This window comes from Theropithecus gelada, chromosome 11 (assembly GCF_003255815.1).
Source record: "Theropithecus gelada isolate Dixy chromosome 11, Tgel_1.0, whole genome shotgun sequence".
In the NCBI taxonomy this organism is placed as follows: domain Eukaryota; kingdom Metazoa; phylum Chordata; class Mammalia; order Primates; family Cercopithecidae; genus Theropithecus; species Theropithecus gelada.
Genome location: NC_037679.1, coordinates 76,941,142 through 76,954,680, shown reverse-complemented (window position 1 = coordinate 76,954,680; position 13,539 = coordinate 76,941,142). Strand labels below are relative to the sequence as shown.

Sequence of the window (13,539 nt, the reverse complement as noted above, 5' to 3'; positions counted from 1 at the left end):
TTGTTACAGCAGTCCTTGTAAACTACCGTAGCCAGAACTCACCTTTTGGAGTAAATCTGAGTCCCTTCAGTGGACAGTCTAGGCGCTATATATATATGTATGTGTGTGTGTGTGTGTGTGTGCAGTGCATATATGTATACATATACACACACATTTACATCAACATTTCTATCTATATGTATGGAGTAACTCTTCTCAAACCAATACCACAGGATTTAGTCTAGCTTTTCCCATCCCACATCCCGTGTCACTCTTCTCAGACAGGAAGAACAATAATGCTCAATAGATTTGTTTATTTGCTCAGTTTTCTGTATTTACCTAATCTCCCAACTTCACTGGGCCATTGCTATTTCTGGATGCTCTTCTTGGATGGTCGTCTCATGGGCCCTGACCTCTGCTGGGGCTGCCTTCCCTCAGCCCCTCCCCTCTCCTCCAGGTAGAGTTGAACCACTTGCCTGGGTAAGTGCACAGGTGTGGTGGGCTAAATAACAGTCCCCCAATAATTTCTACCTCCTACTCCCCAGAAGTTGTGATTGTGTGACCATACATGGGAAAAAGGACTTTGCAGATGTAAGATAAGGATCTTGAAATGGGGAGATTGCCCTGGGTTGTCTGGGTGGGTCCCAGATCATTGCAAGGGTCTGTATAAGAGGGAAGCAGGAGGATAAGAGGCAGTAGCAGGAGATGTGGTAATGGAGGAAGTGGTTGGAGTGATGTGGGGAAGGAGCCAGAAGCCAAGGCATGCGGGTGGGCTCTGATCACTGAAAAGGGAAGGAAACTGATTCTTGCCTGGAGCCTCCAGAAGTAACCAGCCCTGTTGACACCTTGACTTTAGCCCCATGAGACTGATTTAGGACTTTTGATCTCCAGAACTGCGAGATCAGTATGTTTGTATTGTTTTTAGCCACTTAGTACGTGGTTATTCATGACAGCAGCCACAGGAAACCAGTATACCAGGGATGCCAAGACTCCCTCAAGGAGGTGGACTCCATGTTCTTTAATTTCCCTATGAGTCAGGAGGCTTTAGCGACAGAAATCCAGCTCACTGCAGCTTAAGCAAAAGAAGAGAATTTATTGGCGCACATCACTGCAGAGTCCAGGGAGACCTGGTTTCTCTGCTCACTGCTGGGGCTCAGATGATGGCTATGGCCGGGAATGTGACTCCATCTCTTGGCTCTGCTGTCGTCCAAATGGGCTTCAGTGTCAGGAGGCTCCCAGATGGCAGCAGGGACGACAGCCCAGGCAGCTCCTGTCTTCCATGACACCACCTGGTAGCCCTGGAGGGTGTGCTATGGCTATGGCCTGAGTGCTTAGAAGAGGTCCTGGTGGGGTCTCAGTGGCCCAGCTGGATCCATGATTGCCCTTGACCCAAGTATGGCTATTTGATGGGGCCTGGGTTACGTGCCCACCCTGCAGCTGTGGTGGGGTGGTGCAATGGGAACAGCCTCACATCAGCAGGATGGACTGCGGGCCAAAGAAGGGAGGTTCCTTGAAAGAAAGTTGATGTGTTCTTTTCAGTAAAAGGGGAAATGGAGACCAGGTAGCAAAAGCAACAGAAGCCCATGACAGTCATCCCAGGCTCCAAATTTTGCTTTGTTTTGTTTTGAGTGATGGTCTCACTCTGTCAGCTAGCCTTAAGTGTAGTGGTATGATCATGGCTCACTGCAGCCTCCACCTCCTGGGCTCAGGTGATCCTCCCACCTCAGCCTCCTGAGTGAGGAATTTTTCTTTTTTTTGTAGAAACAGGGTTTCACCACATTGCCCAGGTTGGTCTCAAACTCCTGGGCTCAAGCAGTCCTCCCGCCTTGGCCTCCCAAAGTGCTGGGGTTACAGGTGTGAGCCATGGCATCTGGCCCTCTGAATTTTTTGATCCTAGAATTCAGACTTTGTTCTTGATAAATGTTGGTTGACTGTTTTGAAATGCCACAGATACCTCCTTACCGAATTCTAATTTTGTTCTATTTAATTATCTTTATTAAATACATTTTAAATTACAAAGATGATAATATAGGCTGGGTTTGGTGGCACTCACCTGTAGTCCTAGCTACTTGGGAGGCTGAGGCAGGAGGATCTCTTGAGCCAGGGAGTTCGAGGCTACAGTGAGCTATGATTGCATCACTGCACTCCAGCCTGGGCAATGGAAAAAGACCTTGTCTCTTTAAAAAAAAAAAAAAAAAAAAAAAAGATGATAATGTATTATACCTCGGGTAACTACTGAATGCATACAAAAAATGTATATAAAGAAATACTTGACCCAAGTCAGAGGCCTGGAGTTTATTCTTGCAAATTGTTCTCTCTGCTCAGACATACAAGTATTGCCTTTCTTTGGTTAATATTGTGAGATTTTACAAACCCAGCAATAAAAAACTTTCTTTTCTCATGTCATGGGATCTCTTCAGAAGCCTGGGTTCAAGTCTGTCTCATTTTAAAAGAATTAATTTTTGGATGTTTCTGTAGGACTTACAATTCAAACAGCACAAAAGAGTTTAAATAAAATGTTTCCCCGACTCTTTTTCCTCACCTTCCTCTTCCCTCCCCTAAAGAATTGGGAGTCCTTGGCCGGGTGCGGTGGCTCACCCCTGTAATCCCAGCACTTTGGGAGGCCGAGGCGAGCAGATCCTGAGGTCAGGAGATTGAGACCATCCTGGCTAACACGGTGAAACCCCGTCTCTACTAAACATACAAAAAATTAGCTGGGCATGGTGGCAGGCACCTGCAGTCCCAGCTACTTGGGAGGCTGAGGCAGAAGAATGGCGTGAACCTGGGAGGCAGAGCTTGCAGTAAGCTGAGGTCGCGCCACTGCACTCCAGCCTGGACGACAGAGTGAGACTCCGTCTCAAAAAAAAAAAAAAAAAAAAAAAAAGGAAAGAATTGGGAGTCCTTGTGGACAGAGTTTCTACATTTACAAAGATATATACAGGGAAACGTTTTCCTTATGAATGGGAGAGTATTTATTTTTATTTATTAGTGTACCCTGGAGACTGTTCTCTGTCAGTACAGAGCCTGCTTCGTGGTTTGATTTTAGAGCTGCATAAGTTTCTTTGTTGGCTGTAGCGTCATTTATGTAATGAGTCTCCTACTGATGGACTCTCAGAATGTTTGCAGTCCTTTGCTGTTGCAAACAGAACTGTAAGGAAGTAACCTTGTACAGTCATTCTGCACAGTATGGGTGTCTGTTGGAGGAGTTCCTGCAGGTGGAATTGTTGGATCAAAGGATGTGTGCAGGCCAGGTGCAGTGGCTCACCCCTGTAATCCCAGCACTTTGGGAGGCCGAGGTGGGCGGATCACCTGAGGCCACGAGTTTGAGACCAGCCTGGCCAACGTGGTAAAACCCCATCTGTACTAAAAATACAAAAATTAGCCAGGCATGGTGGTGCACACCTGTAATCCCAGTTACTCGGGAGGCTGAGGCTGGAGAATTGCTTGAACTTGGGAGGCGGAGGTTACTGTGAGCAGAGATCATGCCATTGCACTCCAACCTGGGTGAGAGTGAAACTCCATCTCAAAACAAAAGAAAACAAAAACAGAAAAAGATGTGTGCAATTGAGGTGTCAATGGATGCCATCAAAAGGCCCTCCACTGAATTGGTACCAATGTGCACCACCTCCCCCAACCCCAAGCCAGATGCTGGAGCCGCCTGTTTCTTCACCAACGAGGTGGAAAGATGGGTGCCAACCTGGATCTCACTGTAGCGGAACCCGTCTTTAAAGTACAGAGTTGGCTGGGTTTAGGGTGGGGGTTCGTAGGGGATTCTTGTCTCTCTTCCTTGTGTCAGTGCCTCTGAGATGTGTCCTCTGTCCTTGTCTGTGTCTCCACAGAGCAAGCTGGTGAAGTACTTCAGCCGGCAGCTGTCCTGCAAAAAGAAGGTGGCCTTGCAGGAGCGCAACGCGGAGCTGGATGGCTTCCCCCAGCTACGGCACTGGTTCCGGATCGTCGATGTGCGCAAGGAAGTCCTGGAGGTGACCTGGGAGGCCCCTGTGTCCCCTGCCCCTTCCTGGCCAGCAGCTACCCCCTGGGTTTCTCTTGGGCTGCAGGTTTCTGGCTGTGCACAGCACAGTCCCTGGCACATAGCAGGCTTTTAATAAATATGTGCTGGACGAAAACATTCAGGATGACTGGTGCTGTCTGAATGGGGTCATCGAGAGTGTGCTTCCCGAGTCAGTCAGAACCCTTCAGCTCTGCCACATATTCACAGAGGCACCTTAGCTAAATCACTTCACCTCTTAGTCCAGCGCTGTCCAGTGGAACTTTCTGCTACGATGGGAATATTTTCTATCTGTGCTGCCGGATGTGGTAGCCGCTTGTGGTTAGGACATGTGATTAAGGAACTGAATTTTAAATTGTGTTTGACATTAGTTAATGGGGCCTGTGGAAGCCATATTGAACAGTACTGTCTTAGAGCATTAATATTCTCATCTGTGAAATGTGCATAATGATTGTCATCTCTTCTTAAATAGCCAACATCATAGAATGAGATGAGTTTTATACAATGTTCAACTCAGCTGGGCACAGTGGCTCATGCCTGTAATTCCAGCACTTTGGGAGGCCAAGGCAGATGGATTGCTTGAGCACAGAAGTTTGGGACCAACCTGGGCAATATGGTGAAACCTCTACAAAAAATACAAAAATTAGCCAGATGTGGTGGTGCGTGCCTGTGGTCCCAGCTACTTGGGAGGCTGAGGCAGGAGGATCACCTGAGCCCAGGAGGTTGAGGCTACAGTGAGCTGTGATCATGCACTCCAGCCTGGGTGACAGAGTAAGACCCTGTCTCAAAAAAAAAAAAAAAAAAAAAAAAAAAAAGAAAGAAAAGAAAAGAAAGGCCAGGTGCGGTGGTTCATGCCTGTAATCCCAGCACTTTGGGAGGCTGAAGTGGGCGAATCGCTTGAGGTCAGGAGTTCGAGACCAGGCCAACATGGTGAAACCACGTCTCTACTAAAAATACAAAAATCAGCCAGGTGTGGTGGTGCACACCTGTAGTCCCAGCTACTCGGGAGGCTGAGGCAGGAGAATTGCTTGAACCCAGGAGGCAGACATTACAGTGAGCTGAGATTGCATCACTGCATTCCAGCCTGGGTGACAGCACAAGGTTCTGCCTCAAAAAAAAAAAAAAAAAAAAAAAAAGGTTTAGCTCATATTCTGGCACCAAATAGCATTCAGTAGATGCCAGGCTATTACTGCTGTGAGCATCTGACATCTTATGTCCACCCTCAAAGATTGGACCACGTTCTTAACATCTTGAGGATAGTGAGATTTTCTTACCCCCTGGGATCCCAGAGACTGATCCATTTGCAGTGACAGGGCCAAGCCAAACCTAATAAAACCAGCGGACATCACTGCATCTTTCATGCTAGGCATTGTGCTAAGGGCTTTGCACTTAGGATCTCAACTGCTGAGACTGTTCAGCCTCCTCACAATGACCTTTTCAGTAGGTGTGACTGTTATCCCCCTTGTACAGAGTGGGAAACCGAGGCTCAGAGCTAAGTGACTAGTTAGCTGGTAAGTGGATGGGGCTGGCGGTATGTCCAGCTCAGATGGACAACAAAGCTTTAGGTTGGAAGGACTGTGCCTTAGCCTTGTTTCCTGTTGCCTGGGCCTCCCTGAACTGGGCAGAAGAGGAGCTTGCCCCCCTGCCAGTGAAACCAAGAGTCCTCTCTCAAGGTGCTCCCTGCGTCTTGCTTGAAGAGGCTTCCTGTCTTTTTTCGACCTTGTCCGCAGGGACAAGAATCTCACCCAGCCCCACCAGATCTAAGAATCCCGAGTCAGATGCGGCATCACCCCGCTCCATTCCTCCAGGCCCCCACCCCACCCCATCTTGCATATGCACATCAGACCATGCACAATTCCATGTTTCCTTATTTCATTCTCAGCATGGCCAGAGAACCCAGATGAGTTTCTTGCAAATATCCTTAGAATGAACGGTCCTGTATAAGGACAGATGGCGTTGTGTTTGCACGGCTCAGGAAATTTTTTTGGGAGGCTTCAGGATCATTTGTCTATCAAGTGCTACTTGTGGGAGCAAATAAGGCAGAAACGATTCTAGACCAGGGGCTGAAAACTGGTGGCCCTCAGGCTGGATCAGCTATGCAGACATTTTGTTGTTGTTGTGTGGCTAATATGATGCCAGGACATTTATTTTGAGCCAGTACTTAAAAACCGAAAGAGTCTGCCTAAAAATCCCAGATCTCTGGCTTCACTCACAAAATCAGAAACGTTGACCATGGAACTGAGCTCCTGTCTGGCAGCGACTTGCTCATTTACATTTACCTGGCCTACAGGTACCCGAGTTTTGGCTGTTGCCTTAGTCAGTGAGCATCTTGAGTCCAAGGTCACCACCCAGGGAGTGGGCGGGAGAAGATGAGGGGTTTCTGCTCTTTGTCTGCAGTTCAGGCATGTGTCCACCAGAGGTCCCCTTTCTGTGAAGTGACTGAAGTATGGAGAAAGCTCCAAAGCAAAACCGCTGGGTTTGAATCCTGGCTCCACCAATTACTTGCTGTGTGACCTTAGGCAAGTGGTCTAACCTTTCTGAATTTTACTGTCCTAGACTCTAAGTGGTGGTGATAAAAGTGCCTACTTTCAGTAGTCTTTGTGATAATAAAGGAAATCTATCAAAAACCTTAAAACAGTGTTCCATCTATTTCAGCTATTGTTACTACTATTATTTTATCAAACAGAGGTGTGTCTGCCCTTTTGGCCCAGATTGTTAAGGGTTTCTCCATTTTTGATGTTATAAAAATGTTACTTTTATGATTTTCTGTGATCTCAAACTTCAGAGTAAATTGAAATTATATATATGTAAATCATAAGGTTAAAATGCACAAGTGAATCCTGAATCAAAGAGGAGAATCCTTTCATGTTATGAATCACCCCCTTCAAATGTGAGTCATTCTGTACCTTCAGATCCTAGACAGGGTGCAATGGCTCATGTCCGTAATCTCAACACTTTTGGAAACTGAGGTGGGAGGATCGCTTGAGGCCAGGAATTCGAAACCAGCCTGGGCAACATAGTGAGATCCTATCTCTACAAAAAATTTAAAAATTAGCCAGGCATGGTGGTGCATGCCTGTAGTCCCAGCTACTCAGGAGACTGAGGTGGGGGGGTCGCTTGAACCCGGGAGTTTGAGGCTGCAGTGAGATACGATGGCGCCACTGCACCCCAGCCTGGGTGACAGAGTGAGCCCCTGTCTCTGTTTAAGAAAAACAGCAACCAGAAACAAACAGGTCCTTGGTCATCACCTTTCTTAAAGGGGCTCATCTGCAATGTGTCCCTATTTGAGAAAGCCTCTAAGTGACTCCACTATTGTTCTCTCTCTGCCCCCTGCCTGCCCTGGTGAGTTGAAAAGGCACTGATTGGGCTTCGACTTTTGCACCATAGCTCATATTTTTGAAGATAATTTTTTGTGCTGAGACAGTTTTCTTCTTTCTGGCTATCAGTTTAATGTGGGAGCTGTATCTTGTTGTAATACACAAACATGTAATACACAAACATGACCACAAGAGGGTAGATGTATTCTGCAATACTGCCCTAGAATCACCATCCGTATGCTATTTCACCCTTATTTACTTTGGGAGGCTGAGGTGGGCGGATCACCTGAGGTCGGGAGTTTGAGACCAGCCTGGCCAACATAGTGAAACCCCGTCTCTACTTAAAATACAAAAATTAGCCAGGTGTGGTGGTTGGTGGCTGTAATCCCAGCTACTTAGGAGGCTGAGGCAGGAGAATCGCTTGAACCCAGGAGGCGGAGGTTGCAGTGAGCTCAGATCATGCCATTGCACTCCAGCCTGGGAGACAAGAGTGAGACTCTGTCTCAAAAACAAAAAACAAAACAAAAAACCTTTACTTAAGTAATAATATATGTTAAGATGTTGAGTAGTGCTATAAAAGAAGACTCATATATACATACAGATATATATGCATAAATATAGAAGCTTGACAAATTTTGAGGTGTCTCCATATGATGGTGTCTAGGGAGACACTGTTTTGGGAAGATGGGGTGGCGGTGAAAGTTCGCTTGCCAGCACATTGAGAATCCTACCTTTTCTAGGTCCCTTTCCCCAACTCCACGCTACACTCCAGCATTTCTGCTTTGCCTTAGGATGCAAAGCCATGCCCCATGGGGCTCAAAAACAAACCTAGTTTCATTTCCAGCATGGAGCATGGACCTTCAATCCCTTTCCCATTAGGTTTCCTGAAGACCAATGTGAGGCCTGGACTCTGCAGCCAGAGAAGAAAGGAAGCAGAGTGGGGCCCAGCCATCAGCGCACCTGCCTTTTCCTGTGCTTGCTCTGAGTGTGTGCTGGGATTTCAGATGAGTCCCTGCAGAGCAGGAGGCACTGGGAGCCATGCAAACATGAAAAAATGGGGCCCTGGCTTATAAACATTCGAGAGACAGGCACAGTGTTGACGCCAGACAGGGTAGTAATTATAATAGCACTAAGCACCTGCGCTACCTTGCCAAGTGTGAACACTTAGGATTCCCACTTTATAGATGAGTAAAGTGAGGCCCAGAGAGGTTGAGCGACTGGTCAGAGGTTATCTAGCTAATGAGTGGCAAACCGGAGATTCGGAGACCCCACTGTTGTGCAAAGCGTTTGCACGGCGGAGTGTTCTCCTCTAGGCACCACTAGAGGGCGGGGTGGAGGCAGAGAGGCTGTTCCTGCCCCACCGTTGACAATCCTCTCTCCCCTCCCCTAGGAAATCTCCCCGGGCCAGCTGAGCCTGGAGGACCTCTTGGAGATGACGGATGAACAGGTGTGCGAGACTGTGGAGAAATACGGAGCCAACCGGGAGGAGTGTGCCCGCCTCAATGCCTCCCTCTCCTGCCTCAGGAATGTCCACATGTCAGGTGAGCAGGCCCTGGGGCCGGGGATGTGGAGACTTGTCCCCAGAACAGCTGCCACGGTCCCTCGGCATCCTGTGCCTGCCACTGCAGGCCAGGACGAGACAGTCAACCCTGGGGGGCAAATGTGACACGCAGGAAGAGGCAGCATGGACCTGGGATTTGGAGGCTGGAAGACGCCGACAAGGGCAGTTCTTGGGTTTGAACTCTTGCCCCAGGACGACCTGCTGAGGTTTAGGGTATCTGGTGCTGGATAATTAGGGTCCGGACATGAAAATGTTGAGTGTGTGTAGGAGACCAGGTTCTTTTTACTTTAGACATGTTGAAGTGCCTTTGCATTTTGGGTCAATGTCTAGCTTCTATTTTTTTATTTTTATTTTTTTACAGAAGTGATTTGCATTCATTGTAACATAAACCAGAAAATAGATTTTTAAAAAAATCGCCCTAAGCCCCACCCTCTAGGTAACTGCTGTTATCATTTTGGTATAATTTTTCCTGACAAATGGATATATGTTTACTTTAAAAAACAGAATTAGAATTATCCGTACATATTGCTTAAAATTTTTTTTTTCACCTGATAAAATAACCTCTGTGACTTGTATCAGTTTGGGGGCCAAATATATTGTCATCCCTCCTGGATGTTTTCCATTAATTGCTCAGATACCCATTTGTCTTTATTAGCAGAACATCAAATATCATCTTCCTGAGGCTTCCTGCTTCTCTCTAGCCTCATGATTTATCTGCAAATTCTGGGGCCTTTCTGTCCCAAGGGATGCGCTCTGCAAACGCCAGCCACGGAGAAGTGTTAGTGACCATCAGCACGGTTGTTTCAGTTCCCACCACAAGGTGTCACTGTTGAGCATCAGTCTGGCAGAGTCAGGTGGAGGCTCTCGGATGCCCTTGCTTGATTCAACCTGCTCTATTCAACAAGCATTTGTTGAATATTGTTCTAGACCTGGAGAAGTCTTCTAATCTGAGTGGCTATGGGGTGCCAGCAGGGCTGAGGAGGCAGCAGTGAACAAAACAGAACATACTTGAAACAGGTCATTGGCCTAGTCCTCCATGCGTGCCCTTTTGTAGTTTTTTCTTGCTGGCAGATCCTGATTCAGGTACAGTCAGCATCAAAAGGGATCATGCAGCCGGGCACACTGGCTCATGCCTGTAATCCCAGCACTTCGGGAGGCCAAGGCAGGAGGATCTCTTGAGCTCAGGAATTCCAGACCAGGCTGGGCAAATGGTGAAACCCCATCTCTACAAAAAATACAAAAAGAAAGTGCCGTGTGTGGTGGCACACACCTGTAGTCCCAGCTACTTGGGAGACTGAGGCTGGTGGATCACTTGAGCCCAGGACATTGATTGAGGCTGCAGTGAGCCATGAGCACACTGCTGCACTCCAGCCTGGGTGACAGAGCAAGATCCTGTCTCAAAAATAAAATGGGGGCGGACCATGCACTGGGGGCTGTCTTATGCCTTGAAGGATGTTTGGTTAGAAGCATCCTTGACCTCTGCCCATGAGATATCAGTAACATCCCCCAACTCAAAGTCATGACACACGGAAATATCCCCAGATATTTCAAAATGTCCCCAGGGAGGCACAATCACTGCTGGCTGACGAGCTGTAAAGGTGATGCTACTCTTTACCTCTAGCACAATGGTGCTGACTCACCGAACGTGAGTGTGGCTGACAGGGAGGGGCCTCTCAGTCACTCAGTACATACAAAATCTACTCCAAAGGTGACTTTCTCTCTTTACCCACAGTGAGAAGCAGATGGCAGTTTTCTCTCTTTTAAAAAAAATTGCAGGCCAGGCATAGTGGCTCACACCTGTAATCCCAACACTTTGGGAGGCCAAGGTGGAAGAATTGCTTGAACCCAGGAGTTTGAGACCAGCCTGGGCAACCTAACAAGACTCTACCTCTACAAAAAAAAAAAAAAAAAAAAAAAAAAAGCTAGGTGTGGTGGCATGCACCTGTAGTCCTAGCTACTTGGGAGGCTGGAGTGGAAGGATTGCTTGAGTCCTGGAGGTGTCAAGGCTGCAGTGAGCTGAGATGGTACTACTGAACGCCAGCCTGGGTCACAGAGTGAGATCCTCTCTTAAAAATTTTTTGATTACAATTACAATGTTATCTCATAAACATCTTCCTTTGTCAATAAATGCATTCACTTCTTATTTTTAATGCCTGAATACTAACACAATTTATTCAACCAATCTCCTATTTTTGGAAATTTGAGTTATATCCATACTTTTCCTATCATAAGCAACGCTGCCTGAATACCCCTGAGTGTTGTCTTTGGGGACCCCTGTGGCTATTCTTTTAGAGTGAATTCATAGGAGAGGAGTCTTGCAGGAAAACATTTGCATATTTTGGCCAGACGCGGTGGCTCACACCTGTAATCCCAGCACTTTAGGAGGCTGACGCCGGTGGATCACCTGAGGTCAGGAGTTTGAGACCAGCCTGACCAATATAGTGAAACCCCGTCTCTACTAAAAACACAAAACTTTAGCTGGGCGTTGTGGCACACACCTGTAATCCCAGCTACTTGAGAGGCTGAGGCAGGAGAATCTCTTGAACCTGGGAGGCGGAGGTTGCAGTGAGCCAAGATCATGACGCTGCACTCTAGCCTGGGTGACAGCGAGACTGTCTCAAAAACAAAAGACAAAGACAAAAACAAAACACATATTTTAAGAATTGTGGTGAACATTGTCATATTGCTTTCCGGAAAGTTTGTACCCATTTATGCCCCCACAATACCTGACAGTGAGTGTTTGAGGTTAGGTTTTTAATTACTTTTCAGAATTCATGTTGTCTCATCAGAGAGGCTCTACTGAGTTTGGCAGCATCCTTAGAAATAGAGTGAGGTTCCAGTTTCTGTGAGAGAGGCATTTCTGTCAGCCTTATGGGGGCAGAATAGTCATTTTTTTGTAACATTCTGGGCTGCGTGAGAACATGAAAGGTCTTGTACTCTGATTTTTATTTTTATTTTTTGGAGACAGAGTCTCGCTCTGTCGCCCAGGCTGCACTGCAGTGGCGCGATCTTGGCTCACTGCAACCTCCACCTCCTGGGTTCAAGCAATTCTCCTGCCTCAGCTTCCCGAGTAGCTGGGACTACAGGTGCATGCCACCACGCCCGGCTAGTTTTTTTGTATTTTAGTAGAGACGGGGTTTCACCGTGTTGCCCAGGCTGGTCTTGAACTCCTGAGCTCAGGCAATCCACCTGCTTTAGCCTCCCAGAGTGCTAGGATTACAGGCATGAGCCATCACACCTGGCCCTGTCCTCTGATCTTTTTCAAAATTTGTTTGATCCAGATGGACAGTACAAGTACAATTTATATTGTGACCCCCTCCACACCCATAGGTATACATACATACACACCATGTAGCTAAACATACATATACACAATTATAGCATGTTTCATGAAAGAATACTCCTCCTTCCTATTCATGATAAAAGACGTTGTAAGTCCATTCCTGTTCTATGCTATATCATTTAGCAGATGCGGGTAATGTCCACTTTCTTTTCTTTTTTTTTTTTTGAGATGGAGTCTCACTCTGTTACCCAGGCTGGAGTGCAGTGGCGTGATCTTGGCTTACCGTAACCTCTGCTTCCTGGGTTCAGGTGGTTCCCCTGCCTCAGCCTCCTGACTAGTTGGGACTACAGGCATGCGCCACCACGCCCAGCTAATTTTTGTGTTTTTAGTAGAAGTGGGGTTTTGCTATATTGGCCAGGCTGGTCTCAAACTACTGACCTCCGGTGATTCATCTGGTTCCACCTCCCAAAGTGCTGGGATTACAGGTATGAGCCACCGTGCCTGGCCTGCCACTAATTTTTGTTTTTGAGGCAGGGTCTTACTTTGTCACCCAGGTTGGAGTACAGTGGTGTGATCACAGCTCACTGCAGCGTCGACCTTCTGGGCTCAAGCAATTGTCCCACCTCAGCCTCCCCAGTAGCTGGGACTACAGGTGCACGCCACCACACCTCTCTGATTTTTGTAGAGACTGGGTTTCGCTTTGTCATTGCCTAGGCTAGTCTCAAAATCCTGGGTTCAAGCAGTCCTCCTGCCTCGGCCTCCTAAAGTGCTGGGATTACAGGCATGTGTCCCCATGCTTGGTCAAGCAGCACTTTCATTACACACCTTACTACGGTTTGAACCTACACTGATCTCATTGATCCTCCTGCCTCCACATAGGCCTCCCTCTGGACTCTTCCCAGGCTGCTAAGACTTAGTCTTCTATGTCCTGCCTCAAATGCCAGCCTTAGGGCCACCGGCACCTTGAAAGCAATGGCCAAGTGCTCCCTGTTTACCCATGTTCCTACAGCACTCAGCACCAGAATCAGCTCAACTCAGACTTCTTCGTAAAGAATTGTGTACCCATTTCTGATCCTTAACACTGTACTTCACCTGTGCTGTTCCTGCAGGTAACGGTGCCACTTAAAACATTTACGCCGGGCGTGGTGGCTCAAGCCTGTAATCCCAGCACTTTGGGAGGCCGAGGCAGGTGGATCATGAGGTCAGGAGATCGAGACCATCCTGGCTAACACGATGAAACCCCGTCTCTACTAAAAAAAAAAAAAAATACAAAAAATTAGCCGGGCGTGGTGGCGGGTGCCTGTAGTCCCAGCTATGCGGGAGGCTGAGGCAGGAGAATGGTGTGAACCCGGGAGGCGGAGCTTGCAGTGAGCCGAGATCGCACCACTGCACT

At 47.5% G+C, this 13,539-nt stretch overlaps 1 protein-coding gene across 1 annotated transcript in view; it reads left to right on the top strand.

Moving 5' to 3' along the window:
- The window catches only part of KSR2 (kinase suppressor of ras 2), a 494,911-nt gene that overhangs the window by 104,217 nt on the left and 377,155 nt on the right, over positions 1–13,539 (top strand). Inside the window, exons 2-3 of the mRNA XM_025402906.1 lie at positions 3,819–3,959; positions 8,693–8,843. Of these exons, the coding sequence (XP_025258691.1) occupies positions 3,819–3,959; positions 8,693–8,843 (292 nt within the window). The remainder of the gene's footprint in view (positions 1–3,818; positions 3,960–8,692; positions 8,844–13,539) is intronic.